Source organism: Aptenodytes forsteri, unplaced genomic scaffold, assembly GCF_000699145.1.
Source record: "Aptenodytes forsteri isolate BGI_AS27 unplaced genomic scaffold, ASM69914v1 Scaffold72, whole genome shotgun sequence".
Taxonomy (NCBI): Eukaryota; Metazoa; Chordata; class Aves; order Sphenisciformes; family Spheniscidae; genus Aptenodytes; species Aptenodytes forsteri.
The window spans coordinates 3,371,037-3,398,280 of NW_008796193.1; the positions used below are offsets into that span (position 1 = coordinate 3,371,037).

The following is a 27,244-nucleotide window of genomic DNA, read 5'->3' on the forward strand; positions in this document are numbered from 1 at the left end:
AGTTTTGTATCCTGTCTGGGTGTGTTCTCTGCTTTCAGAAAGACCATAATCAATCTCTCAGTTGGTATTTCTCTGTCCTGGAGAATAGATTTATTAGTAGTGGGAAGGAATTTTTTAGTAAAACCTGGAATATGATATAGTATAATAGTTCTTTGATAATATACATTTATATTAGCATCAGTCATTGTCTTGCCCACCCATGTGAGACACATGATGAGAGAAATTTCTAGAGGTACCAAAAAAGATGCAGGTTATTATAGAGAAGTTCAGAATGTATTTGCTGAAATGAAGGCAGCCCAAATCAGGTTACTAACCTGCTCTTGTACAAATATTGGAATGGTGACTGTGAATCTTTATTACTCAGCTGCCATTTTGTGAAGTGTTTCTTTGTCAAATCTGAAAAGGTGCCTGCCGTCTTCAGTTCAGACATCTGAAGCTCCACGTTTTACTTAATACTCTACAGATGGCTTGTTCCAGATAACTACAAGGAACTGTAGCCACATCTCTGTATTAATAATTTATAGTAAAGGTGCTATGCAATGGCTTTAAAAAAGCAAATCTAATCTACATTATGCCATGCTTGGGAGTCCTCATTTTAAATATATGTGCCTGACTTGATCTCTTTAAGATTTCAGACCCAGTACGCAAACCTGTTAAACAATGAAAAATTAACATAAGTACCCAGGAAAAGTTGCATTGCAAGACATGGTTTTATTAATTTATAGGGAAACACTTTGAAATGCCTCTCAAATGTATCATTAACAGTCACTTAAAGCTTGACATGAAAGTTATATAGTTTCTTTTAAAATGCAGTAACAGTTGCATTGCAAGACATGGTTTTATTAATTTATAGGGAAACACTTTGAAATGCCTCTCAAATGTATCATTAACAGTCACTTAAAGCTTGACATGAAAGTTATATAGTTTCTTTCATAATGCAGTAACATAATATAAAAGTAAATGTATACTGTAATTTTTATATAAGTTATATATTTTTGAAAAATAATGTCTTAAAGAACTGGGTCACATGATGGTTTTTATAATATAGAAATATTTTTAATTTAATGCACTTTTTTATTTATGATTGATTGTATTCATTATATAGAGATTTGGAACTTGTTGATATTAATTTTCTATTTACATAAAACTGATTGTAATACTTTATTTTGTCATATCATTGTGACGCACCTGAAAATAAAGGGTGATAAGATACTTTATAAAAATTAAGTTTAACTTTTGTATGTTGTCTCATCTGTAGGGCAAATTGTCAATTCCTTTTCTCTAAAGTACATTTTAAAAGTTAATTGGTAAACATGACTGAGTCACACCTGTTTCACTAATGTTGGGGAAAAAACTTCAGCCCTGAAGTACTGAAACACACATTCCTGGAAGAAATCACCGAAGTAACATGCAGGACATATTAATGCTCAGTATTCAGTTGTTTGTGCATCTTAAATTTTGAGAAGTGCTTCCATTTTCTTTTCTTGGTAATTTCTTCTAAAGAATGCTGTAGCTCAGAACTTGGAAAAAAAGAAGGCTTTTATCCATACCAGAGGAATGACACGTATTGTTAAAAGAATGAGGCAGATAGCAAATATATTTACCTCAGCATGGCTCCATGATAATCTTCCAGGTAAAGTAATTTGCCAATCCAAGAGTCATAAATAATGTAATACGTGGTGTAACCTACAGTGTTTAACTACTTAAAGTTTAACTACTACTAAACTACTAGTAGTTTAACTACTTAAAAGAAGAAAAATTGTGTGAATAAGTAATGTGGCTATTTTAATGGCAGACTGTCGTTACGATTCATGAGTAACTTGGGAAACGTAAAGATTTTTTAGGGCATCAGTATAGCTATCTTGTAGTGAAAGTTTGGAATATTTCTGAATAACATTAAAATACAGAAAATTCAGATTTAAAATATAAAGACAGTGGGGTCCTACAAAGCATATACTTTTTAAAAAGCAGCATTAGTATGCACTAGATTGTGTGTAGTTTTTATTTTAAATTCTAAGAAGCAAAGCTCAGATATGTGCTGATAGTAAGCTACAGTCAAGAAAGACTGTAATCGAAACCATTCTAGAAGTTATCATATTATTTGTATTACCACAGTATTGATGCGTTCTTGTAGACCAGAGCAAGTGTACAAACCAAACTGAAATGCTAAGGAGAAGGAAATCTAAAAGTTAGAAAATCTTGTTGTTACAGTAATTTTTTTATTTGAAGAAACTTCTTTATGTTTTCAGGTCTAAAGGCCAGATCTAGTTTGTGTTGCAAAAAATGAGTATATCAGTACATACTAACAAGTTGTGGAAGGAGAAGAGAAAGGAGAGGGGAAATAAAAGTTTTATCACTGGCTCAAAAGTGTTAAAAGGGATGTGCATTTGGGTGTTCTGAGTTTACTGCGGGGCAGAGTCAGAACACCATCATTCGAGGTGCAATCAGTTCTTTGCCCTTTAGTTTATGGGCTGTAGGAGATTGCTTTTACTGAAACAACTGAAAGAAATTCCGTGTGTTTGCCTTGCTGTGACCAGATAATAGGTCTAAACTGAGGCTATGACAGTTTTAAGTGTTGGTAACTTTTTTGTGTGTTTTATTTGTAGCAGTCCTAATATCAGTATTTGAGAAATACGTAGCTTGCTTTCTGTTTGCGCCTCCCTCAGAACCTCTGCAACACAACAGCAGTAGAAAGAGTGTTCTCCAAAGCTGTCTTGAAGCAGATCTGAAATTAAGATTAAAGCTAATGAGCAGTTGACCAGCTTCCACCATTAATCTTGGTCAGTAACTTTGCTTTAGTTATAGCTCTCTATCTGAGGAAATAAAATTAGTCTAGGTGTAGTCTACCTAGACTGTAGTTGTAGAATGCATAAATTTCCACTCGATTTTGCTGTGTTCCAGAAACTAAGACAGTAAGAGAAAGAAATGGGTATGCTGTGAAATCTACAGCTAAGAGCTGTTTAGGCCTATTGGCATTGGTTTTATTTGTTGTTACCTAAGTAGGCACTAAAAAGAAAAAAACCTACTGATGGCCTCTGCAGCCCTTCCTTGAGGCCTAGTCCAAACCTGCTGCATTCAGTAAAATACCAGCATGTAACAGAAAGTCAATAGTTTGGGCTTTGTAATCCGCTTCATTTGAACAACTCGCCCAAGTGAAAACTGCAAATTACATTTCTGCATCTTTGTCTCAATCAAATTTAAAAGCCCTAGGTAAAGGTGTTCTGTGTATCACACACCCTGAAGTACTGGCATTCAGCAGCTGTGGGCTGGAACCGGAGGGGAAATCCCTGTCAACTAGAAGAACAAAGTGTGTGTATGAACTGGTACTTTACACTTCTGTGTTCCATCTGAAGAAGGATCACGCAATTTTTTTTATTGAGGTATATGTTAATTTCTCTGTTCTTGTGGGTGTGATTCTGGGATCTCTTGTAAAGCAACCTTCTGGCAGGGCTGAGAATCAGTCTTATCGTCTGCTGTAAAGTTAAGTGCTGTTGGGCCTTCAGCCAAAGCAGTATTTTTTCAAGAATTTGCTAGGCATTGATTTTTACAGATCATTATTCATCCTTTGAAAAGTAAAGGTTAAAGTTTACCTTTTGCTGTTAATGTGACTGCGTTTGGCGTGTTTTCATAAGCAGCTAGCTCCTGTCAAATGAAGAAATCCATGCTGGGATTTTATCAGTTACTGAGAAATTTTGAGAGCACCATCCTAAAAACAATGCTTGCGCTAACTTAAACTTCAACGCAGTTAATCTTTCACAGACTTTCTTTGGGTGTATCCCCATTTATTCCTATTTAGTTCTTCAGGATGATGAGTCACTCACATAAAGGCCATTGCAGATTCAGGATCTTGTTGCGCAGTGAATATCGGGAATTTTAAAAAGACTTTTTAAATAAAAAATTAAAGGCAAAATGACAGTTTGGGGGTGTGCTAAGATGTCAGTTTTTGTTGCCGTTCATCCTTATCAGAGGAGTATTTTCTATTGTTTTCTCAAAAAGGAAACAAGATTGCAAAAGAGAAAAGTTAACCAACAAAGCTTAATGGTAGATGCATACTATTACAGGATTCCTTCTTAGCTCCTGTCTCATCTCTGTTAGCTATCTTCACGACCAGCGTGCCCTGCACACTTTTCTGAGGCTATGTTCAGTCTCAAAGAAAGAGATGGAGAAACCCTTCTTTCCCTTTCTTCCATTTGTGACTTGGTTTGTAACTTGGCTCGGGCTGATGTGCAGGGTACGTGTAGCAGCTGGGGCTACTTCCCCCAGCCAGATGGAGTCTTCTGAGTTTATATTCCTCCTGTGGCCCACGGCATTCCTCCTGGGTTTAAAGGCTTCCTGCTTGTCACAATATATTTAAGACTGTTAAAACACTTTAAAAACTTAAGTGTTCATTTTACAGTACATCTTATCAAACTCTTGATGTCTAGCTTATTCATAGCTTCATAGAAATCACCCAGGAAATAAATAATATAAAATAAAATATTTTAATAATGAAAGAGATTAAATACTAGAGATTTGGTGTTCAGCACCTTTTTCAGATCTCCATTTCTCCCTCCTACTGTTTTCCCTTAGTCCTGCAGTTTCTGAAGTCATTGGCATGGAGGAATAAGTCTGTCTCAACACTTATAAAAATAATTGTTGTATAAGGAGTAGAAAGGTAGCAGGAGTTTCCTTTGTGGGAGTTAGGTAAATGGAGAAATACTGTGATGCCAGTCATCCGCAGGTAAACTTGCATAGATGCTTTTATATTGGAAAAACAATTCAGCAATGTCAGTCTATGAAATTGAGTACCGTGTGGGAGGTCTTCAGGGCAGATCAGCTCTAAAATTGAATAAACAAAGATTTTAGGGATAAAAAGCTCTAAAAAATACATCCCTTCCAGCCCAGAAGAGATGAAGAACAGCAAAGAAATGCTGCTGTTGTGGCACTTGCTGTTTTGTGTTTCCTATCTGTTGCTCTAAGACTGTAACATTAGTGTGCACATTCCCTTTGTGTGGATTTTCGTCATATTTGCTGCTACTTTAGAGCTATTACAAATGAATACAGGATATAGAGTAATCGGAGAAATAAATTCCTCTCTAGTTGCATTGTTAAACTCCTCTTTTCCTGGACGAGTTCTACACTCTAGGTAGATGTATTTCATTTGTAAAACGAAGTAGTTACTGTACACATTTATTTATTTTGCATTCATCAGTAATATTTATAATGAAATAAGGGTGTTTTCTCAATTTTTCTTTTTTTTTTCCTTTCATTGACCAGAACAGTATTAAGTAATACTTCAAAGGAGTTAACTTTGATTAATTGAGGCAGTCAGTGGGCTGTTGATATAATCCTCTGACACGAATGGTGTGCATTTGGAATCTTTTCTGTTCAATAAGGTTTCAAGTATGAACTATGATAAGTAACTTAATTAGCTATCACTACTGTATATTGTAATTGATAATGCTTGCTAAGATGAGTTTGAGTAAAGCAGGTTTTAAGTCAATCATTCTTGACTGAACCAAGACCAAAATAACAAGCTCAGCATAATTTGTTGAGTTTAAATTGCAAAACCCTTTACTGTGGACTCAGGTGTCTGCATGTAGTACAGCGGTAGAAAGAACTTCCAAGGAGAGGGATAGGAGAATCTTTCTAAAGTCCCAGGGAAACAGAATAGCCAGTACGTGCTGATGCAGAAAATAGCTGTTATGACAAACTAAGACAGTTTCTCTACTATTACACCAAATTACTCACAAATACTCCATTCGCAGTCTACATATGACTACATAGTTGGTGATTAGAACTCGTAAATAGGCATCACGTATAAATAGTAACATTGTCCAATAAAAACCAAAATAGTGTAGAAGTGTGCTTAACTACTTTTCAGTATACAGTTCAGTTCTAACACTAAATATTTGTGTCACTGGGTTGTGTTTATGTATCTTGACCTACAGTTTATAATATGCAAGCTGTATGTGGAGCCATAGAAACCGAAGTTTAAAAATGTGGTGTAGGTCAGTGAAACAGTCTTTATCCTGCCAGCTGAGTACAATTTCCTGCGTTAAATATTCCGGTGTTTTTGCCTATTTTTTCCATTCAAAAGTCTCAAATTAATAGAGCTTTCATTACCTTTTTATAAGATGGTTGCAAGTCATAGGTCAGAAAATCTTGGGTTTCAGAGGTAAGAAGAGTTTAATTACTGTGAACATCATGAAATATCCTTTTTTTTTTAATTGAGCCATTTTAATTCATTCTAGTATTTACACATTACAAACAGCATTTTATGGGTTGAGATAAAAGTTTTTGTATTTAAGAGATTGCCAAGACACGGCTTTCTAATGTAGATAGAGGAAGGCTGCATTGAAGAGTAGTCTGAGAGAGTTTAGGATAACATTTAAATCATATATTTACATTTTGATAGCTCTCTACATTTTATTTGCTTATTTTTCCCTGATACAGTTACTTGCACTTGGATTCTTGGCACTTCTGGAAGAAAAAGAAGAACTTGAGAAGATTAAAAGTATTGCAGACCACAGAAAGGAGGACAATCAAGGAGGAAAGGTGGGAAACAACAGTGTGAGGGACTCATGGGGGAAACATACCAACTTTTACTGGCGTAGGTGAAAAGGGGAAATAAATTGGCAGTATGAAAAGAAGCCTTGGATTGCTCTGTGGGAGCTGTGAGCACATCTTACATTCCTAATTAACATTGTGGATTGTTTTAACAGTATAAACGACAACAAAATACTTCAGCAGTAGCTGGGATAGATGCTTATGTTGGTAATGGTGAACAGAGAAGATTCTAGTAAGCGTTGAAAAAGTGATCTAGGGAAGACAGTATCATGGGAAAAGATGTCACATTCCTGTCTAAGATGTCTTCTTCCCTGTCTGTCTTTGATGAGACACAGAATTTCAAGACAGTCCTGAGGTGTTGCTTGGAAAATTTGAAAACAGCTCGTGGTGCAAGCATCAAAGCTAGGCTTGGAAGAAAATGCTGCCAGCAGAAGATCAGAAACTTCAGGTAGAAAGATGAATCTCTGGGATGTTAACTTGGGATATTGACTTTCTGATTCCCTTCTCATTCTCCTCTCATGATGTAGGGAAGAAAACGACCAGGAAGCACAGTTTAGTCTCTTTTCTGAACTGTAATCTAATAAAGCAATCCTTCCTTCTTAGTCTTCAAAATATGTTTGTGCTTGTTTTCCTATCTGGCTATTTTTACCCAAAATTCATCTCCCTATTTTATGCAGTCAGATTTTTACATTCTATCCCTTCTCTTTCCAGATGGATATATATATGAAAGTATACTCTTAAAATTGGAGATTTTTTTTTTTGCCTACCAAAGCTTCTCCATCTGGTTCTGATCATTCCTTCCCTGCCTGCCTTGGGGAACTTTTTATTTAAAAAAAATATTATGCATATCTGAAAGAGAACTACAACTTTCATTTGTGCTACGTTTAGATATCACAAATGAAACAGCACTGAGTTGGGTCACTAGCAAAATCCTAATAAGAATTATCATTAAGTTGCAAATAGTAGTCTTGGTGTAGTCAACACTATGATTTGCAATACTTATTTCTCCTAGTTATGAACAAATGTTCTGGCGTGGTGCTAGAATATACTGGACTCCTTGTCCTCCTTGATACAAGCCTCTACTTAGCTTTAATTTACGAATTACCTTTTCCAACAGATTTATAAGGTATATTCATTAAAGTGAGTATTGACAACTTTTGCCTTTAAATTCTTTTTTAATCTAGGGGGAAAAAAGCATGCTATGAAATAAGTTTTTGTTTCAGTTCCAGCTGTAATATATTGAGCTGTTGTGATTGGGACCAGAATCTGGTGCAATTACTTGTGGGGAACAGGCATCTTTTTACCTTTATATATGCAGATAAAAATATCTAAATAAAGCTGCAGTTTGGACTGAAAGAAAGCTCAGTATAATTCCACATTTGCAAAAAGAAAACAGATTCAGAGAAATTGGGACAGTGTAAGAATTTGTGTCTAGTTGCTAGAGCTGTTGTGATTGGGACCAGAATCTGGTGCAATTACTTGTGGGGAACAGGCATCTTTTTACCTTTATATATGCAGATAAAAATATCTAAATAAAGCTGCAGTTTGGACTGAAAGAAAGCTCAGTATAATTCCACATTTGCAAAAAGAAAACAGATTCAGAGAAATTGGGACAGTGTAAGAATTTGTGTCTAGTTGCTACAGAAATTTTAGTTTAATTTCCTTTTAGAATCTGATTTGAAAACGCATAAATACATATGGCAGTAATGTGGACGAATATGTATGATATTTCATGCCAAACTATGGGAGAAGTTTTGGTAAAATCATGAGATTGGAAATTAGGAAATCATGAAAAATTCACACAGATTGCAACCATGTGTTGTAATCAAATAGATTGGGGGTTGAAGGAAGAGGTGTCAGTAACATACTATGTGCTGCAGCTGCGCCTAGCAATCAGAGCAGCAATAATTATTGCAGCAAGACCTCATTTGTTTTAGGAGCAGAAAAGTCTTAAGCCTGATAATAACCTTTTAATAATCATTTTTATATTCTTGATCTGCGTCTTTGACATGTCTTTAAAACCAATGTATATTCAAGGAACTTTGTCTTCAAATACATTCAAAGTTTGTTATCTTTAAAAGGTAACATAACCCTAAAAAGATAAAAGAAAAATGCTTGTGACAGATACCTTAGTGTGTTGAGACCTATGTTTTTAAAGGAATACTTTGCAACTGTATTCAAAAATTCAGAAATAGCAAGATTAATGAGACATTTTTATGGCACTGCCCAGATGTCATAAAAGAAGATATGCTGGAGAAGTTATCAGAAAGTTGTATCAGTTATAAGTTAATTAGTGATTCTTTATAGAGAAGGATGCTGTAAAACAAGCTCAAAATCCATGATCCTTGACTTGCTACAGTAAATAATAGCAGAAAGGAGAGTGCATTCTGCTGCTAGCAAAATCTGGAAGAAACCGTCTTTCATCACAATCAGCTTCAGGATGTCCATTCTTAAAGTCTTGCTTTTCATTCTGGTCGTGGCCAGCAATTCCCTGAGTGAACAAGAAGCTTTAAAACGTAAGACCTCGTTGCATTTTTGCTTTACAGCTTGTCAGAATAGGGACGTTTCTATCAAATGCCTGGTTTACCTATGGTAGTGCTGCTGTGGTATTGCAGTCCCAAGGGTATTGCTTCTGAGGAAATTCTCCTTATGGTTTAGGTAGAGTTTATTTTTAAATAATGGGAAAACAATGAAAATGTTAAGACGTGTGTGACAACTGCTTCCCTGTGTTTGCTGTTATGAAGTGTTTCATAGCTCTCGAGTTCTGTACTGCCAAGAGTATGGTGATATTTCACAGAGACATAGGTATGCAAGACAAAAAGGCTTTTGCTTTCACCTGTTATTCTGTACTTCTGTACATTAAAAAGATTGCAAACATATGAATTACAACGGAAATACTAGGTATTCTGGTGGTTTTGAACCATTTTGAGTCAACCTGTCAATATCAAAAGGACGCATTTTAAATGAGTAAAATGGTTTGGTTCTTTTTCAGTAGGAAGAAATACTTGGTATATGGATTTAAAAAAATTATACATTCTTTTTATAGAAAGTATTTTTAGAAATTTTTTTTTGAAATGAATAGGGAGAAAATTATCAGTAATTAAGAGCATGACAGCCAGAATGCATTGATAAAAAGGTTATTTTAAATGAGAAGTTAAGTTATATGGAATTGTCTGTGATTCTGTTAGAGTATACAGTATTAGTCAGGAATTTTTTTTATGGCCAGATTTCCTACAGATTGATTTGATTTATTTATTTTATTATTATCACTGTTCTTTACCTGGTAGCTACCAGTTAGTGGTAATTAGGTATCACTAACCTAATAGTGATGTAAACCAGCTGCAATTACTACTTTTCTAATAGAGTTTTAGTCTGTGATTTGAGGATTTTTTTTTATGCTACTTAGCCTTTAAATTGCCCTAAAAAGTCACCACTTTAAGGGTAACTTTGCATTTATATAGACTACAGTACTATGAAGGGCTCAGCGCTGTGTTCCTTACTGATACGGAATATTACAGCATTAATATCAAAGGGCACACGCTACCTCTCTCTCCAACAGAATCACACTAGTTATTTTCTACTCCCTTAGTATTTTTTGTAACATTGCTAAAAGAATTGTAATTCTGTTACTGATCATACAGGTAACTAAAAAACATTAGTGCTGCTTATCTCTTAGATAATACAATGCCAAATACTACTAGGGATTTTCCATTGTTCTGTACTTTATAGTCATAACATATGATTTATATTTAGGTTGTCTTGGAAAATGCTTCAATGCTGATGCCCTCTTGAGAGAAAGGAATACAATATATGTAAATAGATTTGTAGGAATGCAAGCCTCGATCACTGTGTAATCATTTAGATTTATCTCTGATTAACAGTAAATGTTGGATTAGATTGTCTTGGACAGTGGGGAGGAAGGAGGCTTCCACCTCTTTTTCGAAATAAAGACTGCTCATAGCATAGTTTCCTCTAGCTAATAATGCATTAGTCATGAGTTTGCTAATCTACCTGTTCATGGTGTAAAACCCCTCTTACAATAGCAATACGGAGCAATATGCTCTGATGCTACTTTCTTCCTGTCAGTTGCCAGGTAGGCTCAGAAGGATCTGCTCAGAGATCTCTTCCACTTCTGACTTCCTGGCTTAATTCTAAACGCGTATCTTCTCATTGTGAAAAGTTATGCAAAATTATACTCAGCTGTATTGGCTGTTTTGGGTATTTTTGAGCATCGTAATGGTGCTTGGCCTTGCAATGTACAGTCCCGGTTTTAGTTTTCTCTCTCATTGTCTCCGGTGATGTCTTGCAATTGCTTGTTTGGTTATACATTATAGGTCAAGATTTCAGGTACATCTGTAAATCATAGACTCCAGTGGCTTTGCACCAGAACCTCTGGGTCAGCAAGTAGCTTGCTGGTATGAATGATGAGTACAGCATTCAGTCCGAGTCCTCCATAGGAAGGAAACAGGTAGCAAAGAATGTAAGGTTTGAGTGCCAAACATGGTGACTTTTGATGTCTGATTAAGGTTCCTGATGAGGAATTTATTTTTAGACAGCCATTTGCCCGTGAAGTACTATGAGCACTCAACTTCTGGAACATAATTTACAGCCCACAATCTTTACACAGTAAAAGAGATGGAGGAGAACCGACATTAATGCAAAACAAATCCTTTTGTAGACCAAAATAAGGAATAATCCCAAAGCAAAACACACAAAAAGGTTTTCATTTGGATTATAATTGGAGGGTCTGAGTCTCAAATGGGTTTCATGATTTTTAGCCTTTGCCAACAATCCAGAGATGATACATAGTGGAATTCAGATACAACCACACTTAAATGATGCGACAGAAATCATAATGATATAAGCCATACAATTTACTGGCTAACTGGAAGATGGGTACAAATTCAGAGTAAAGTAATTTAAGCAGGTAAACCTTCATTTCTCAAATAACGTCAAAATTTTGAAGGGGCAAGTCACTGGAAAGTAAGATTTAGTGTCATTTACAAAGTACATCATATGAAGCTTAAATTCCTGATGTAATTAGAAATACAGCCCACTAACAGTATGTTCCTGTATAATTGCATTAAATAAATATTTGTTTTGTTTTAATTTACAGCCAACTGCACTGGAGTTGAGGACTTTAAGGTCTGCCTGGGTAATACAGACAACTTCTGTCCTACCAATATTTCTTGTCAATGTAAAAATGAAAAACCTTTTTGCAGGTAGGGCATGGGATTTGTTTCTTTGTTTAAATATATGCTATGTAAATGCAGCTTGTCAAATATATTATTAATGATGAACTAAATTTAGACCCTGCAATGTGATCTATGAAAGTAGATGTTGATCTTCATTCACAATCTGCATAAGCTCATAACTCTGCTACAAAGCATCAAATCTGGGATCTGAGTGCAGCATTTTCTTTTTTAGAATATGTGTAGGCCATGTAATTCATAATTTAGGTAATCACTATAATCCTCAATTTCCACATGCTCGCTATTGTATCAGATATTTTACTGTAGAACTGAATTATGCTGTATAATGGCAAGTTAATTTTTTTCCCAGGTTAATAAAAATTTCTTTAGAGTTTAAAAAAAAAAAAAAATCAGATATCTTAATATCCTAGTCTCCGTTATGTAGTTGGTTTTTTTCCTTCATTTAAAAAAAAAAATCTAGTCATCTGAGTAGAAAATCTTGTTCCCGTATCTAGCATATTTGTTATTTACATACAGCTTGACCCTTGGACTTGACAGGAAATCAGCAAGAAAATACCAGGGCGGTATTATGAATCTCATCTGATTACCTGGTGGATTCAAGGCAATAATTTCTCTGTGACCCAGTCTGTTGTTTATGAACATGCAGCTAGCCTCCAGTTGTAGCCAATATACCAGATTAGATAACTGAGTACGCTGTCTAAATGTTAGTGCAACTCCAAAGAAATAGAATGCTACATTCTTGAAACTATAAATATGTATTACAAATCATATCCAGGTCAATACAAATATTGCATATAAATTGCAGTAAGAAAATAATTTTCAGTAGTGGAGATCAAGGTCTGACTTTCAGAAGAGGTTACCCAAATCCAGAATGTTTGCATCAACAAATGATGCAAAATCCCTATCAAAAGAACCTTCCCATCATGAGAATGGCTGGGGACATTCCGTTCTAGTAGTATTCTTTGTATTAGCGGAGGAAGTAATGCTTTGGGAGGGGGAAAAAAAAGAAGCCCTGAATTAATTAAAATAACTTAGCTTTTTTAAAAAAGCAACATTCTTATCCGATTAGAAGTCTTTCTCTTAAAAGCAGAGGGGACATACTCTGTCAATCTACTATGGGTTGTGTTGCTGCTTTTTCATAGAAGGTGCATCAGTATCATGATGATAGATAGCAATGTGACATTTCAATTTTATCTGCGTAGTGTATTCTGGAAATTCAGAAGCTTTGCCATGCTTACAGAATCATGCCATGACTTGGGTAATATACCCTATTCTCGATAAAGCTTATTATCTTGGACTTGCCGGAATGCTAACTTGGACTTGGTTGACCCAGAGCCTGACAGAGTGCATTTGCATCACATCTAGAATAAGACGTGTATTACTAAGATAAGAAATGTCTTTAGACAAACAGGAAAAATATTGAATCTCTTGACCCCTGCAGTATGCAATAATAAATAACTATATAGCAAAATACTTTCCTTTTTTTATATTACTTACTTTTAAATTAAAATAAAGTTGCTAAAAATTAATATTTTTATTTGCAGATGTGATTACTTCAGAGTGGACTGGAAGGAGTATTGGTACATGGGTCCCAAATGTAACCACCTTTGGAACACTCTAGATTTGATTTTAGTAACTATTCTTCCTGCAGTAGCACTGGTTATCATAGTTGTTATAATATTTTACTGCGTCTACTACTGCAAAAGTGAAAAAGCTGGGTAAGTGACTCTGGATGCAGTTAAAAGGGTTTTTATATTCAAAATGGAGGTAAAGCAGAAGTCTGGTATCTGATTAATTTTTAACCTCTGGATATTTAAATCAACAAGCTTGCCATATAGCATCCTCTGCCAAAATACTGTTTACACAATTTAAAACTAAATCAAAGCATCTTACCAGAGCACTTAACAGTTATTCAGCATTTGACTGCTGTGTGCAGAACTTCACTCTAAGTCATTGCTTCTCTTCCTTAGGGCTAACCAGGCAAGCTTTAAAGATTGATAAGTATTTACTACTTTAACTCAAGGCTACCAAATCTGTCTTGCTGATTTATTTACTATTAAGGGTTGGCTTTCTTTCCACAAGGTTTGTTTATTTTTTTTTTTTAAATTTAAAAAAGACCAATAAACATTGACAAGAGTCTTGGCGATTAAACACAATTTCTCCCATTCTTTGGTCCTAGGCATTGGCAATTTGAGCTGCTTTTTGTTTTCAGCACTTTTATCTTTTTTTTTCCCACTGATACCTGTCCCAAGTACATAGACAATATGGTTCTGTTCTTCTTTCATTGAGCCCCATTAGTGTGTACTGGTACTTCCTCTGTCATAGAAAAATTGTAATAATACATAGCTCTCACATAGTCATTGCCACAGTACATCTAAACCTATGATATATGGCTGTTGAACCAATCTGCGCTACAAAAAGATTCATCGAGACCCTCAAAACTATTGCTAATGCTCTAAATTCACACTGTTCCCCCCAACCAGGAACCAGACAAATCCTCCATACCGTGAAGCACAATATAACCCTGCATTTAGTGCTGAAACAGCTGGTAACTTGGGGCACGTTTATCAGCAGTCGCCAAGGGTAAGAGATGTTGGCGTGTGGGGCATATCACATGTTCTTAATTCTAGTGGAAGTCAGACATGATTTTGTGATTCAGCAGAATGGTATATGAATAGCAAAAAAAGGTCATCTGGTAAAATTAAAGGTAATCTGAGTTCAAAGTCTTCCTTTTATTTGCCCAGTATTTGATTTCCAAAATCATCTAAATGCATGTGAGAAGGTGAAACTCTTCATCAAGGATGAAGCGAATCTAATTTGCACAGGAGAAAACAAAGAACTAGGGATTATTTTAAAAGGATGTTCAAATAAATATTTCCTTTTAGGCCAGTTAGAAGACCAGCATTAAAAAGAGAGATAATTTGGCTATGAGCTCAAGCCACCTGCTACAACCTCTTCCCTTGTGTCATCGCTGTGCTGTTCCAACTGCTGGCTGAGCTAGTTTCAGCCTGATCAGCTCATGAACTAGGTTGCTGAATGCTATTACTGGTACTGGTGCCAGTGGAAGGAGAGGGGCAGGAGTACGTAGCCAGAGGGGAAGAGTTTGGTGTGCTGTCCAGACTTCAACCAATTTAAGCTGCTGAAGAGCCATGCCTACAGTTTCATTTCACTTTTTACTAGTTATACTTCACCAGAGGAAGGGTTGGCTATTTGTCGTCAAGGTTTTTTTGCTTGTATGAGCGTTATCAGCAAAGTTCCACGAGGATTTGTGTAGTGTTCATGTAAGAACAGGTTAGAAGGCAGTGCAAGTAAGGTGACACATTTTGCTGATGATACTGTAGTACTCAGAGTAGTCAAAAATAAGCCTTACTATGAAGAAGTACAGAAGGAGCATATAATAATGATTGACTGGACAAGAAAATGACAAATGAAATTTATTGTTTACAAATGCAAACTAATGCATGTAGAAAAGCAGTTTTAACTTTGAGTACATGGCGATCGTCTCTAAATGAGAAATTAGAACTCAGGAGGGGTGTCTAGAGAAATGTTTCCTGAAAAAGTTTTGTTTTGCTAGGGATTTTAGGAAGAAACTGAAAATAACATGAGGAATATTGTAATACCACTGCGCGAATCTTAATTATGCCTACATTTTGACTACTGTATGTAATTTTGAGCCCACATCTCAGCAAGCAGTGTAGGCATCTAGAATTTCAGGGTCATCAAGTATTGATTTCTGTGCGAGGAGAGGTTATGTGAGAAATTACTATTCCCTGCTTGTAATATAAGAACTAGGCAATGTCAAATGAAATCAGGCAGAAGTTTTCAACAAAAAAAGTGCTTTTTGATAAAACGCATAATCCAGCAGTATGTACTCACAGTGTAAATTAGTTTTTAAAAAATCAGACATCTATTCAGGGAGGCAGAGGTGTTCAGATTGGATGTGTGCTTTCAGGTAGGTGACTTCCTGGTTGTTCGACGTACTGTGCTGTGGTTCGCATCTTGGAGCAGCCTGGGAGTGCACAAACCGATTCCCCTTTAGATTAAACTAACCAGAATGTATGCTTCCATCTCTGATGAACGCTCAGTGCCCAGGCCAAACTAGACATAGTCCAAAAAGCAAACCCTTCTGAAGTGCATAAAGTGTCAATGTGGGGTCCCACTTGTATTAGTCCACTTCCTTTGCTGCTCCAAATGCAGCAACAGGCTCCACTCCAGCTCAGTCAACTAATGACTTCACTGCCGCTGGCTGGAAGTTACGTTGATGTATTGATAATACTTCAGGTATTTACACTGTTTGTATATTTTTTTCTTTATGCTTTCATTACTGGCTGTTCTCAGTGTGTGAGGTGGCCTGACTCAGTCAGTCTCTTCCTATATTCTATTTGTATATGTGCAAAAGTAAATTTTGCAAGTACAAGATGTGTTGGAGTACAGGTAGAGAGGCCTAGTAAAGATTTGATCTATGTTGTTTATTTTACAGACAAGAAATCAGGCTTATTTTTGTAATGAAGATGTATGTGGTCACCAGCTGGTGCAGAGCAGCATAATTGCACAAATCAGTTACGACAAACCAGGTGGTACTAGCTGAGAATCTGACCCTTTGTGAATAAACATCACGCAGTTCTGCAGGCCCAGAGTCTAAGATTAAAACTTTATGAAAATTAGAAAGGTTTTTTCAAATGCATTTTATTCCATTGGAAGTGGAATGAAAATTCATGGAACAGGTTAAATTGCAATAATGTGACCCTTCTTTCCTTTTCCTGTTGTGAGCGATGCTTTCCAATGACGTTTTTGGAGGCTAGGGGGGGATCAGTGTAGATGATCAGGATATGGCTGTACCAAATGTGTTGTTTAGCTTTGTCATCTCTCAGCCGCATAATCTATGCATGGTAGTACATAACTGCTTGTAGTACATAACATAAGCATTGTTGGCAGAGTTCTAGCCATATTTGTTTAAAATTCACTGCCTACAACTGAGTTAGGTTTGGGGCTAGAATATTTAACTATTTCCTGAGGAAATGCCCTAAATAACATCTAAAATTAAATTACCTGCATCACCTTTGTAACATAATATTTTACTGGACCTTTGCAACATTCCTGTGAGATAGAGGAGATAAAGCCATTTACAGGATTACAAAGGTAATCTGTGACGGAGCTGGGATTTGAACTTTGATCCCCAAAGGGCCAGGTGCTGCCTTTTCGACTAGGCTAATGCTCTGCTATGCCAATTTTCTCCATTAGGCAAGATGTTCTTTATAGTAGAGGTGATCGCTTGAACTAGTGGGTGTCACAGGAAAAGATGGATAAATGCATTTCAAAAACAGAACGGGAAATATGAAATACAAAGAAACATGAAATGGAATATATTTGGGGGGGGTTGTTTCCTCATTTGGTACTTTAAGTGATTATTTTACATATATAACGAGTGTATAGTGTCTGAGAAGAAGACATTATAGGCTGGCTGAGAAGAGAAAAAGTAATCTAGTCTGATACATTATTACCTGTTAGATATATTTGTGAAGTAGTAATAGCTTGGAAATGCAGTGGGGAGAAAAATGAGGCATGAGCCAACCTTCACCAGGAGATGGTGCTGTTTAATTTTTAACTAATTCTGAATTTTGTACAACTGATGCTATAATTTTCAAGGTGTGAATCAGACCAAATCCTACACACTTTGTTAGGGAAGAAAACCTACTGTAAAAGGAACTGCTTTGGGTAAGGGCTGCAGTACTGACTACTGTCTCATGCTCCAGACTGCAAGTTGCAGCCTAGAGGCAGTCCGTGGGACATTTCTGCCTGCCTCATCTCCTTGCTAGATGTCGTGGTCATGAAAACGTGATCTTGTAAATTGTTAATTGTCTGAGCTTTTGTTTTCATGCCAACAAGGCAGGCTAGTGCACATACTGCTCTGTAGTATGCAGAGCCCTCACCAAAGCTGTCTGAGAGATGCAAGAGAGGAAACCGAAATCTGCATCTGATAGCATCGGCTCTTGCAGATGAACTACCCTGAACATTGCTTCTCTCCTGAGAGTACCTTGTTTAGAAAATTACTTCAGGTCATTATATTTTTAAACAAAGATACCTTTAGCAAACGAACGTCACTTACTAGTTTTATGAACAATATAGAATACTTATTTTGTTTCTTCATGATGTTTTCCTTCTTCGTCTAGCAACATGTTTGGCAAGACAGCAGCCCGTCTTTAAACAACAATATTCAATTGATCTTAATTGTTGATCACTGTATTTAGTTTAATTTTTGACTCAGTTTTGCGTAAATCAGAGGTAAATCAACTGTTATATACAGAGTGGCATCTTCCTGAAATGTTTAATCATAAAAGACTCAACAAAACTTCCAGGCCTTGATAAGACCCTCAATACTGGGTTTACTTAATTGTGCAGAGACTTACCTGCATGGGTGTTTCTCTGTTATATCTTAGAGGTACGTTTTCTGCATTATCCAAATATGTAAAGACTTTTCTTCTACTGAGCCTTTTAGATAAATGGAATTTATAAATTTGAAATCGTGCATATAACAAACAATATATTTTGTAACTGATAAATTGGTTTATACAACTTCTGTTACACCAAAGACAACTGCTAACATACTGTACCTGGTGAGCTGTTTTTGTAATTTGCTATCATTTTTCTCTGTGTAACCACCTGATCCCCTGCATATAGGATGTCTGGGTTCGACAAATTCCAAAAGTTGTACTGAAAAGACAAGACTTTGATGATGTCCCAACCGCACATCAATTAGAGAATTACAGGTATGCTGCTGTTTTTCTGTCTTTTTTGCTCATTTTCACTTTGTACTCTGGTTTGGAGACTAAGAATCACTTTGTAGCTTTGCCCGTGGCATGGCAACTGACAAAGATCCAGAAATGGCTAAGCTTTTAACTGGATTATTCACATACGTTTTGTGGCTTGAGTCTTTGATAGAAAAAAATTCAGAAAAATAACCTCTTTCTTTGTTCTCTTCTACCTTGCATAATTCTAACAGCATTGCTGCAAGAATTCTAGGGCTATTTTGTACATTATTACTAAATGTGAACTAGCACACAGGAGTAAATTTATCAGCTTGCTGTCTAAGACTTAGTCTGTTTTCCGAATGTATCACCAAAAAGAAAAAGTCAGTGTGTGTTTCTCTTGTTTCTGAAGCTAAATCCTAAAATACTGATTTATCCAAAGGCTTGTATGGTTTTCCTGTAATAATTACAAATGTATTCATTTTCATTACTTTATAGAAATGCAGTTTCCTTAGTTGTGCTTCCTCACTTTAATCATCCTCACTAACACTAGCCAACTGTTGCAGCTCCTACCTGTGACTTTTGCAGGGAACTTGTTTACCATGAAGCAACTAAATGATAGCAGAACATCTTCCTCATAAGTAGCAGGGTTCTACTGCAGAAACAGACTGGAGTGTTCTGATACTTTGGTCCATCAAGAAGGTCTGATGTTTTTAATATAAACATTGAAAATGTTGAAGGTATACCTATCATGAGTTTAAAACATTTTCAAAATAATCCCAGGAATATAGAAAATTAGATATTATGGCACTGTTCAGTGTAGCAGTGAAAAAGAAAAAAAGCTCAAAGAATGTGTTGCTGCTTTAAATTCACTTTTATCTGTGTTTGCAGGATGAGGGTTTGACAGTAAAATGAACTTAAAAGACAGAACATGTAGATGTCTTAATGTTATTGCCTCAATGTCCTGCATGCAGTAGTGAGCTTTATTATTTTTCTATTTCAGTTTAAACTAACACTTTATGCAATTTGCAGTGTATTATTACACATATTTTTAATAATCTCTTTTTTCTCTTTCGCATAGCTCCACGCATCCTCAGCCATTAAGGAGACCAGATCCAGCAACAGACTATTTTTCTAACCAGCGACCTCAAAATGAGAAATTTGATGATCCAAGCAATAATTCGCCTTATGCAGGTTATGCAGAAGGGAGACAGTATCGGGTATGTATTAATAACATACCTATCCATATATATTATATAATCTTCTGTCTTGGTACTGAGTACAAATTATCATAAATTGGTAGCATTTATGTCACTAAGTAAAGATGTGAGCTAATAAAAAGCCTAAAACCACCTTTTACTATATGGGTGTTTTCTTCAGGAATATTACATACCTGCTAATTCCATTCTAGACTGGATGAATTTTGCAATGTTTTATTCATTTTCTGAGTCATTGAGATGCTACAACTCGTATAAACAGGGTTTTTGCCAAACTGAGGGACAGCTGCCCAAGACAGCCCCTCAAGAACAGACACTGCAGTCAATACAGAGAGATCCCTGCAAGCTCTGGCAGAGGAATTACTGGAATTCCGTGTTCTAACTCGCTGTACAGTGAAGGGAATTTATAGGGCTGACATGAGAAAATAAATGCCTAAAAGCTCTGTGCCCATTTCACCAATACTGCTTTTTCATGCCAGCATGTCTTGTGATGTCACTGGAATACTTTGAAAGATCAAGCTATTAGTTTCCAGCCACACTGAAACTTCTGTAATGGTAATATAAAAGCGCTAACTCTCATGTAACAACTGTCTTGTTACATTTACTGACAATGCAAACTTTTTAAAATTATAATAATTTTCCAAACTCTATCCTGAATAATGATACAACCAAATTTCCACTGATGCATGAAAAATATGACTGTTAATAGTTCTATTAGTACTTTTACAAAGCACCTTTCCTTTGAGACTCTGGGGTTCCTGTTCCCCTCCCTCCACCACTTCATAATTCAAACTTACTAAAGCTTCATGGAAAGTTGCTATTATATGTTTCATGTACAAATAGTATGATGTACAGAGAAATCAAATTATTTATTCCAGAACTTATGAAATCATTTATACAACTAGGTGTTCCAGCAGGCTTCCCCCCCCCCAACTAGGTGTTCCAGCAGGCTTTTAGATAGATGTATTAACCTGAAGACCTTTCTGTGCCTAAAAAATCAGCCTCATCAAAACTGCTAAATGTGTTAGTCAACTACCAATGTCTTTCTGGTCCAGATCGTGATAGATCAGCATTTTGTGATTACAGTTGGTTTATGTAAATAAGCCTTTTGGGTTATTTCTGTGCAGGAGGTACCAATAATTGGTATAAATTATCAGTAAAAACCAGGCATTTCTCTTCATAATGGAGTTTAAAAAAAGACAAAATGGGTAAAGTTTGTTGTAAAAAGAAAAATGTTAACATTTTACAAAAAGAAAACTCACAGTTCAGAAAGGCGTATGTTTCAACTGCAGAAAAATATTAAAAAGGTGAGGCCTTGAGCATAAGTGGAAAAATAATTAAATAAAAAGGAGTTGTGATGTGCTTTGACTGTCCTTAATTAAAGTGAGAATATTACCTGTGTGTTTTATTGTACAAGTAAATCTGTTGCCTTATATTATATCTGATGCATTATATCACAGCCTGCAACCTAATTTACCCATCTGAGGTGTTTGGGTTTTTTTTTTCCCTCACGTCATGTAATATCTACAAAAATAGTTTTATGGGTAGAAAAATTTATAAGTATTGCAAGAAGTATGTGTGTGCGTGTGTATTTTAGAGTCCTGCATTCCTAATTGTCTGCTGTTAACTCAGTGGAAAGATGATGAAGGAAAGAAAACACAGGATTTTCCTTCCAGAGTAGTAGTTTTGGTCTAAGGATCACTACAGGGTCAAGAGAAATTTAAGTGGCCGTGTCTGGCCACGTTTTCTCTTCCACAATAGCCCTGTGATTTCATTGGCCCTCCTTTTTAGGCCACAGAAACTTCCTTCAGTTTTTTAAAAAGACACCTCAATAGCAACAAAATGTTCTGCTGTTGCTGCTTTCTAGCTGGCCCTGCTGAAATGTTTTTAAATATTTCAAAACCTGTTTCAGTTTGTGTGCACAAAGTCTTAATACGTTCAGTTATTTTCATGAAAATCATCTCCCAAAGGTATTGGTGGGTGCACATTCAGAAGCAGCATATACATTCAGATACTAATAAAAGAAATATATAAATGTAGTTTGATTAGATACAGATGATTTTAATAGCAAGCATACTGGGGAGCGTATGTCACGCTACTGATTTAATTCTGATCTCTTTACAGAAATACTAAGTACCAGTGCTTCCTGTATCTGAAATGTCTTGGAATGCTGCGTGATCAATGGACGATCCAAATGCTGAGAGATCTGTAAGACCTTGCGGGCTGGGACATAGAGGAAATAGCCATAACTATTAGAAAGCACTAAAAGTTACTGCAAAGAAAAGGTATAGAAGATAATTATAAAACAAAACATGATATTAGCATCCGATTTGTTTACTGTGTAATTGATGACAACTTAACTTTTTGTGAATACCTGATTTTACAGTTTACATATCTGCTTCTAAGTATTGCTTAAATTGTTGCATGTCTATTGGGACACAGGGTTCTTTTGTGATTGACCATATGTCCTGTGCCTAAATGACAAGAAGTCCCTATCACAAGAAGCTGCCCTTCCTCAGAAGAAACTCAGGAGAAAGGAAAAAGTGTTCTCAAATTTTAGCATGAGAAATGACAGATACGCATGCTGATCATTATTCTTCCTTGTTTGCTCCCCAGGGTGGTTTAAGACCATATCAAAGGGAAAGAGGGGTAAGGGGTTGCATTTTTTCATATTTCTCAGGAAGGCTGCTCAAAGACAGCTTTGGCCAGGTACAGTTTTTGTTTCTCGGTGTCCATTTGGCTCACCCATTTATTTGTGATGTTTGCTCCATGTCTGTGTCATGATCTCCCTCTGCATGCTGGTGAGCTATGGTTCCGAATCTATTGCTGTTAGTAGGACCATGAATTTCTCTTAACTGTAATTATGACGATTCTTCAGGGCATTGTAGCATGTAGAGCCTGTTGTGCCCTGACTGCCATTGCTTTTGTTTTCCCCTTGAAGAGCCAATATTTAAAGAAAGAAAACAAATTATGTACAATTTTGAACTGTGTAGTAAGAATCTGTATTCTTGTTACACCAATTACCTGCAGAGCTAGGAGGAAGGGAAGGCTCTGTTCTCAGGCAGAGCCACTTAGTCTCACTGACACTGGCAGCATTGTACAAACATAACCAAGGCACTCGGCTTCCCACTATCCCAAGATGCATCAAATACTGAAGTATTGTCTAATGTAGCAACCTCAGTTTATGAGCCCATTCTCTTGTCCCTTGTTTCTCTTCCACTTTGTCTTCCTTTGTCATCTTGTTGATCCTAACAGCTGAAATGAGTTGCCTTTAAAAATGCAGTGACTTTCTTTGTAACCTGTTTCATAAATAATGAAAATAAATGAAGCTATGGAAAATTGACTACCTTGCCACTAACTAACAAATTAAAGATACTGAAGTCCTGGATATGTTTGCCATTTTCCAAAAAGTCTCAAGCACATTATTTTAACATTTATATTAAATGATTCTTTTCCTTTATATTAGGTAATATGTGAAACTATAAGGCAAAACCAGAGTCTTAAGGCTTTTAGAAAGGTGAAAATATTGGCATTTCTTTTCTATAAATCAGAATACTCTCCTTGCAACAGCTCCATGCCTTAACTGCATCCTGGCACTTCCCATGCTCTCCACAACTCTGTAACTGCCCAGTCTGTATTGGCTTTCCTACGCAAGTACATTAGTAGAGAAGCCAGAAGCCTATTCAAACCCCTTTATTTTGCTTCCTGTTTCTTGCAAGTATTTAGTAAATAGGTATGGCTTCCTGCTGGGGAAAAAAGGAAGGGTGGCTCCAAAGCTGGCAGTTTTTCTTGGCTCTGTAACTTAGCTGCCATCCTAGTTGGTATTCTCTAATCTTCAGCCACAATTGCCTTTTTGTTTTTTGTTTCTCCCCCAATGTAACAAATATCCAAAGTGGGTAAGTTTCACTGGTTTTCCTTCTACTGATGCAAGATACCCGTGGGCATTTAAGTCGGGACCTAGCACACATTGAGGGCAGATTTGCCAACTGTTAAATCATCTAATGCTGGCAGAGGAATTTTTCATGGATAGTTGAAATCACGGGCACCAAAATTCATTAAAAAGAATCCAGAGATTTTCTGAATGTGGACTGCTTGCAAACCTGCATTACAATGTCTTCTGAGACTGCAGACAGCCTAGAACAATGCTTGTACATATCAGTGTTAAGAATACTGTTGCTGACTAAAGCACAGAGAAGCTAAATGTTCATATTAGTAACATCTGCACAGCCAGCTTGAAGAAGCACCTTGTTCTGGCAGCACCAGAGGATGATGCATGGAAGAATGCCATTGCTTTTACTTGTCTCACCTGCTGTTCTTTCAATGGGCATGTTCAGTAAAAGCATCCTACTATCATCCAGTTACTTTTCAATTTCTATCAGAAATAAGAGAAGTGAAAATGGTTCTGTTATCTTCAGAAACATACAGAAGTGGCATTAGCACATCTGTTTAGATCCTAGACTATCAGTTTAAACTATTTTGACCCCAGAAGGTCAGATCCTAATGTGTCAGTGAATTGCTTTTTTTCTGTCACTTCTTAGCCTCTGGTAGTGATAATTTAACAAATTCTGGTTGTTGTTGACCGCTAGCTCTGTTTACCAACCTGAAAGTGATCACAGAATTTGAGTGTTCGATTTGGTATTCCACCACCCCTTTGAAAAGGAGTAGGAGAAAGCGATAAGGCAATCCTGTCAAATAGACATGGTGCTGGCAAGAGAAGAGCTATCTGGAAGGTATGCACTCATGCTGTTTAAATTGAAATGAATAAAGTTTCACAGAGAATGAAGCTTTCCTCATCAGACTTTTGCTGTCCGCTGTTTAGTCTCGGGCAGATCAAGAGTTGCAGAACATCAGCCACATGGATAGGCACTGCTCCTGATACACTTAACCACTCATGGTCAGGTCATCAGTATTAACATCAGGCAGTTGTACGTGAAAGAAAACTGTGAAGAAACTGCTTGAAATACACTGGTGTCACTTCTAACAACAATAATAATATTAAGGAATACCTTTTTGAATATGCCATCTGCCAAGCATTGTGCTTTGGTTGTTTGCCTCTTACCTGGAGAGCAGAGAAGCTCTCTAATTCTTTGAAATCTTTGTCTTCTGAACTGAAGGGTAAGGAGCAATTCTGGTTGCCTGCTAGGTATCATGGTTATGATGTGCTACTTCCCTGTCAACTATGAACAGTTCAAATTGATATACCGAGTGGTGTTTTGGCTTTTGTGCATTCTCTGTGATTCACTGCACTTTTTGATACTTGAATTCCTGTGGTCTTGCTGTCTTGGTGGGTTTGTTTCGTTCTGTGGTTCTGATCAGTGCTTTGGATTGATTTTCCTTCTAATTGCTGCCTCACTCTGCAAATTTGCATGTTGGGTCTGACGTTGAATGTTGTGTCACACTGTTGGCAATAGCCTTGTTGTTGCTTGTTGCTATTTCATGCTCATTTTGCTTTTGAGATTTCCCTTGATATTACTTGAGAAGACAGAATCCAGCACAGATGGAAATTTGTTGAAGGAAAGGCATAATTAATCTCTCTGTAGTTCTGCTTTTCTGATTGTATCACCTTGTGAGATTCTCTCTCACGCATTTCCCCCGAGTATTCAGTTTTGTGATCACCTTTTTCAGGTATTTTTCCTCTCATTCCTTAATTGTGTTGATCAGTTTGAAATTATTTTCTCATTAGAATGTCTATCTTTTGCTAGAGCTGGAAGAACCTACTAGAATGTTCTTAATACTGTATTTATTTCAGTGTGTGGCATGCTATGGACAGTTTTACCCACTGTTCTATTGCTTACTCCTTAAAAGAAAAAAGGGGGAAGGAGGTCAAATGTAGGAGAGGTCTCCAAGTTCTGTGCTAAGGAGGTGAAAGTCCAGGAGTAAGAATCTTTTAAGAATTCCAGAAGAAAAAAACCTGTAACTCTGTATTTAACTGGTTTATAATTGTGTAGTGCAAAATGAGATTTACTTGCGTGATTTTGGTACCTAAACATAGGTGCTTTATGCCATTTTTGATGCTCTGTGGCACTCCATCTGATGTCCTACTGCTGTTTTAGAAGAGGGCAAGTCTTCTGCAGGTCGTTACAGCTGCCATATCCATTTTGGACATCCTATTAGACATTCAGGCAACTGAATCCCACTGTCCATGGACAAAATTAATTTCAAGTGTAAGGCAAAACTTTATAAAATAAAGATTCATTTCTATGAGTTACCTATATTTCAAACAGATGAAGAAAACAATTGCTTGCGTTTCCCTAACGGTGTTTGACCTTCGACTGTTACAGCACTACGATCTATTCAACACAGTTCGTGCACCAGTTTCACAAGTCAGTTTCTAAACCAGAGGTGTGCGGATGCTGAAATGCTTTTAGCTTCCAGCAGGTTTAGAAAAATGAACAGTTACAACCCATTTAGTGAAATCGGAGAACAGGCCTTATGGGTTTCTCTGGTCCAAGTTTTCGCATATTTACACTTGTAAGTGTACGCCATTTTTAGGTGTTGAATGATTTCACTGATGTGGTTACTAAGGTACATTCATGCTAATTCTTTAGAAGACTTCCCCCCCCCCCCCCTCCTGCTTTTTTGCTAGACCTACCAATGTTTTATTAAGAGAACTGCTTGGGTAGAGATGCTGGTATTCAGAGACGATGAAAAAAACCGTGATGAAAATAGTGTGATTTATGCCAGCGGTTTCTTCTAGTTTACTATCAGTTTTTCTGATAGGGGGTTTCTTTTGTTAATTGTATGCTTGAGACTGGTACTGCTGGCAAGAATGTATTTTAAATACCAAAAAAGGTGTCTTTAATGTCATAATACTGTACAATAATGAAGACAGTCACGGCTGCCTAGTCAAGGTGCCTTCATCTTTGTTAGGAAACTAAAGGTGGATGGGAGGACAGCGATGCTGTACCAGTTCACTTGGGATTTCACTTTTTTGAAACCTTTTACATTCACACGTGCTTTTGCGTTCTCTCTGAAATGTCTGTATATATGTAGAATACTTGAAATTCAATACAGAATACAGAAATAGGGCTGGATCTGACCTTGTTTCGGCAAAGAATTTCCAAAATGTGTCCCCTTATGCCAGGGCAGAACGCGTGTATGTAAAAGACAAGGCTTGTCGCTTGTTGCTTCCCACCACTTGTGGAAAGGCATTGTGACCAAGAGAGGGGGTACGTTAAATTTTCATCGACAGCCCCCCCCCGAACACCGCCGGCACGCACGAAGGGCCCCCTCTCATCACCCGCCAGCGGCTTCAGTGCTGCCTGGGGGGCCGGTTTTAGGTCCCCTGATCCTGCACAGCGGTGCTGGGCGGTTCGGGTTTGATGTCTGACGCCCATGACTGACCCACCCTGCGCGTTTCTGCTTTCGCGATCGCAGCCGCCCTTGCGGTGTCACCGGGCGTCCCCCCTGACGGGGGAAGCTGCCGTTTCTTTATTATTTCCCGGCGAGAACCCGAGGCAGGGTACCTGACGGGCATACCTAGAGTACCTAAGCGAAACGCACAGCGGCGGGCCCGCGC

General features: G+C 37.0%; 2 protein-coding genes across 7 annotated transcripts in view; both read left to right on the top strand.

Annotated features, from left to right (window-relative positions):
• The first annotated feature begins 8,989 nt into the window (after window positions 1-8,989).
• On the top strand, window positions 8,990-21,935 carry LOC103906247. The gene is made up of 7 exons (XM_009288116.2): window positions 8,990-9,065; window positions 11,666-11,771; window positions 13,307-13,480; window positions 14,246-14,345; window positions 18,441-18,529; window positions 19,590-19,728; window positions 21,850-21,935. The coding sequence occupies exons 1-7, from the start codon at window positions 8,990-8,992 to the stop codon at window positions 21,856-21,858; spliced, it is 693 nt and encodes a 230-aa protein (XP_009286391.1). The 3' UTR covers window positions 21,859-21,935.
• The window catches only part of ZNF711 (zinc finger protein 711), a 38,419-nt gene continuing 33,099 nt past the window's right edge, over window positions 21,925-27,244 (top strand). For all 6 annotated transcript variants that reach the window (XM_019474329.1, XM_019474328.1, XM_019474331.1 and 3 more), the window contains exon 1: window positions 21,925-22,010. The gene's annotated coding sequence lies outside the window, so the exon portion shown is untranslated. The remainder of the gene's footprint in view (window positions 22,011-27,244) is intronic.